The following is a 4827-nucleotide window of genomic DNA, read 5'->3' as shown; positions in this document are numbered from 1 at the left end:
ATAAACTGGGTAAACGATTTTTGGAAAATAAACAAAAACGAAAAGTCAAAATTCAGGTATGTTTTAGTTAATTAATCGTTATATGTTTTGTATTTGATTGTGATATGTTGCGCTTTTTTATAATAGTATTATGATTTGATGTCGTTTTTTAACTTTAGTATACGAAACCGTATATCCAACAGAATACTTATTTGATGCATCAATTATTTAGACAAATAATAATATTCAAATCTTTTGGTTGAATTACGATTGTAAATTTATTGTTTTGTATTCTTTATACAAGTTAATGATAATGTCATTATTTTGGTATTTAGTATTGACTTTTTTTACTATAAAGCATATGTGGGGAGCATTGCTTTTATAATAAAGCATTCTGGACATTGAACTGAAGATAATTGCTATGTTGATTACACAACTGAGGCAATTATGATTAAAGAGTATGCATCGTATAAAGATTTAGTTGATGAAGTTGCTAATCAGATTGGCGTAGATTTGAGGTATAACAGATTAAAACTTAAGTATAAAATAAAAGGTAGCATTGCATCTTTGGAGATACACAACGAGATGGGAATAGGGGTATATGTCTCATTGAAGAAAGAAGTTCGAGAATTCGCAAAGTATCCCATTTGTGTAATTGTATTTGTGAATGATCGTGACATAAATTATAGAAATCATTATGAAGAAGATATTGGCATGTGTATGATAAACGGAAGAAGTACAACTATAACCAAGCAATAGTTATTAGTGCGTCATTAATCAGTGCTGAGTTAAGTAATTCTATTATCTGCAATATGAATCATAAAGAAGTCATTAAGGATCAAGTTTATAAGAATAAAAATACTTTGAAAGTTGTGATGATGAAATATGCCATTGATAATAGATTTCAGTGCAAGACAAAAAAGATCAAGTTTAGTAAGGTATTTTGTATTTAAATATATTTTAGATTTTGTTGTTATATTAATTATTCCATATAATATCATGTCTTAATTTATTTTGTTCATTTTCTTTTGTAATTCGAGTAGTTATACACTTGTTTGTGTATCTGAAAATTGTGGATGGATAATGAAGGCTTCCAACATCAATAAATCGGGAATGTTTAGAATTATAAAGTTTGTAGATGAGCATACATGTTCATTAAAAGATAAGGTGTATAGTCAGAGACAAGCAATACGCAGTCTTGTTGGAGGTATAATAAATCCCAAGCTAGTTGATCATAAAAGAAAGTTGACACCGAAAGACATACAAGTTGATGTTAGACTCGAACTTGGTGTAGACGTATCTTACTCTGTGGCATGGAATGCTAGGCAAAAGGCAATAAATTCATTAAGGGGGACACCATCTGATTCATATAGTAAATTACCCAGTTATTTATACATATTGGACACCACTTATCATGGATCACATATAAGATCGAAGAAGACGGAAGAAAATGAATTTTTATATGTCTTTATAGCTTTGTTTCCTTTCATAAAAGGTTTTGAAAGTTGTAAGCCCATAGTTGTAGTAGACGGAAGCCATCTCAGGGGGACTTATAATGGCATATTTGTGTCTGCAAGCACATTGGATGGAGCAGGTAACTATTAGATATTTATATTTTTTTTAAAGAATTACGCGCATTATTATATTCATTAAACATGTATTTGTTGTATTTGACGATATGTATCCTAGCATTTGCATTGTATATGTTCAGGAAATATATTGCCCCTAGCATACGGTGTTATTGATTCGAAAAATGATGCATCTTGGACTTGGTTGTTTGAACAGTTTAGAGAAGCTCATGGTTTAAAGGATAAAATGTGTGTTGTATCCGACAGAAACGAGATTATTATAAAATCAGTTTCGAGGATATACAATATACCACATTATGCTTGCACGTTTCATCTTAGGAAGAACGTGAAGACACTTTACAAAAAGTCACATGACAGTCTTTCAGAAGCGTTTTATGCAATGACAAAGGCATACAAACTTTCTGAATTTAATGAACTGATGAAAAAAGTAGAACATGTTGATATTAGGGGGAAAAATTATTTGGAATTGGCTGGTTATGACAAATGGGCAAGAGTGTATGCACCAGTTGATCAAGGCACTGTGATGACCTCAAACATAGTTGAATGCATAAATGCATGCCTTGTGGAAGCAGGAGAATTACCTATATATCATTTTGTTGAGGAAATTAGACAAATGTTTGGTTGATGGAATTTCAAAAACCATACATCTGCTTCAAATACATTCACGACACTTTGAGGTAAAGCACAAGAACTGCTCGCTGAAAATGTAGAACTTTCACTGCGTATGACGGTATGTTTATGCTTCCTTAAAATTGTTGTATTTTGTATTTAATTTAGTAAAAATTAAAGATTATATAACTGGTATGATTTAACTTCCTTTTAACTTTGTGTAATAGGTAGTTGCGACAAGTAATTATGTGCACAGTGTTCTTCATGAAGGGGAAACATTTATTGTTTGTCTTGAAAAGAAAACTTGCACATGTAGGAGATTTCAAGTGGATGAAATACCATGTTCGCACGCTTGGGTTGTTTTGAAGAATAAATTTCTTGATCCTGAACCGTATTTTTCTAACCTTTACAAGCCAAATACATTACTTGTTACATATGCTAATCGAATAAATCCATTACCTGATCGAAAAGATTGAAATGTGCCTGCATATTTAGAGAATGAAATAGTTAAGCCTCCAAAGTTCATAAAACTACCTGGTAGGCCTCCAAAAAAGCTTTGTAATAAGACGTACAGTGAGCTATATGGAAAGAAGAACAAGAATTCTTCTAGTACTTGTGGTCAAAATGGACATAATAGGCGATCATGCAGGAATGCACCACGAACTGAATAGTTAGATATGTTTGAATTTGTTTTGAAAGATAAATTTACATGTGTTCGTACAAATCGTTTATCCTTGTAATTGATATTTTCATAATGTTCAATGAATAATATTTTATCAAAATATGTTCGTTTGCGCGTATTTACTTGTATAGTAATAAAAGTCGTTTGTTAGCTCACTTCATATTAGTGCCTATTACACTGTATATTAATAAGCTGAGTTCTTCAATATGAATATGTATATGCAATAAGACTAAAAAATATGACTTGAGAAACTATGTTTTAATGTTCATAAACAAATATATTTGACACTACATAATACAACTAATGTGACCACATATAAAAATAAATTATATTTTAATACAAAACGATACAACTACAAGTAATGTGACTTAATGAATAATGTAATACAACAATTTTACAACTATGAATACAACATACAAAATATAATAACCAGTTCTTCAATATGTATATGTATATGCAATAAGACTAAAAAATATGACTTGAGAAACTGTGATTTAATGTTCATAAACAAAAATATTTGACACTATATAATATAACTAATGTGAGCACATTTGAATAAACAATACAACTACAAGTAAGTGACTTAATGAATGATGTAATACAACAACGATGAATACAACATACAAAAATACAACACATGGATTCAACTAACATAATATATATACGTAAATTCAAAATGAAAAGTATGCAGAATAAACTGCTAAACAAAAGATAATAAAAAATGATAAGTATGCAGAATTATGTGCTACATAAAAGTTAATCAAAATGATAAGTATGCAAATTATAAAGCAACATAAAAGTTTAAGAAACATAAATTAACTAGTTTTAAAACATAAAGAAGTATCATCAACAAACGCACAGCTATTGTATTTCAATTGGAGCAGTGATACGCTCAAACTTACTTCTGAAATAAGAAGTAAAGCGGTAGTGTCAAGTAAATAACCCAACTAGTGAGGTTGGGATCGTTCCCACGAGGAAAATAGTTTAGACTTAACTTTAACCTATTATTACTATTGTTCGGTCAATTACTTCCTTGGAAAGCAAAAACAATAAAAGGGGGGTTTCTATTTCTAAATGAATGAAAATAACTAACGAAATTGAAAGAGACATTTGAAAGCTTTGAATGTTGGAGTTTAATCAATTAATCAAAGTAACTATGGTTTATGTGTTCCCCACAGGTTCATAACTTGATACTTCTAACTATAACAATTCTTTCCTAGTATCTTGCATGCAAAGTGATAAGTTATGTATTTCTAAATCCTTGGTCCGGCATATAGAAATTCTCACTCCGCACCTTGATCCAGCTACGTGTGTTGCTATCCTAACCCTTATCTTTACCTCATATTAGGCATCATATTCGATATTTGACTAAGTTATTACCTCGTACCAGTCAATACTAGCCTATTAGATAGTATACACTAAATCTATGTTGATAATTATTTTCCTATTATCTACCTCCTTGGTCCGGCAAGTAGCATTAAGGCGAGTGCTAACGTTGGTCATCCGTTAAAAAGACTTCTAAGCGAAAGAATTATTAATACATGCAAGACACTATTCTAGAATTGTTATTTTAGTTAGGTTTTACCTCATTATTTGTCTATGCTTCCCACAACCCTAGTTATGGAGTTTAGTTACCCATAGTCATAATCACAACATTCAAATATATTATATAAGTCATGTACTTACTTCAATGAGAAAGAGTAAAATCCGAAAGTTTGCTTGATTAATCACCAAAAATCACTTGCAAGAATCTCAAAGTAATCAAGAATCTCACAAAAAGTCTAATGATAATCCAAAGTCTCACAATACAGTGTCAACTAATAAGGTGTCTAATACTAAGGAGTCTAACCTCAAAAACGAGATTTTTCGAACTATTTATTGAAAATAAAAACCTAATTAAACAAGAACTCTATTTGCTGGAAATCTGTCAAAACGCGATTGGGTCGACGGACCTCGCGACGGATCGTC

General features: G+C 30.8%; 1 protein-coding gene across 1 annotated transcript; it reads left to right on the top strand.

Annotated features, from left to right (window-relative positions):
* The first annotated feature begins 426 nt into the window (after positions 1 to 426).
* LOC104648538 (uncharacterized) lies at positions 427 to 2193 on the top strand. Its single transcript, XM_010325866.1, has 3 exons — positions 427 to 715; positions 1475 to 1573; positions 1691 to 2193. Exons 1-3 carry the CDS (start codon positions 427 to 429, stop codon positions 2191 to 2193), a joined length of 891 nt encoding a protein of 296 aa, XP_010324168.1.
* The last annotated feature ends 2634 nt before the right edge of the window (positions 2194 to 4827 follow it).

Source organism: Solanum lycopersicum, chromosome 7 (assembly GCF_036512215.1).
Source record: "Solanum lycopersicum chromosome 7, SLM_r2.1".
NCBI classification, from domain to species: Eukaryota; Viridiplantae; Streptophyta; class Magnoliopsida; order Solanales; family Solanaceae; genus Solanum; species Solanum lycopersicum.
This window is presented reverse-complemented; position numbering and strand designations above follow the sequence as displayed.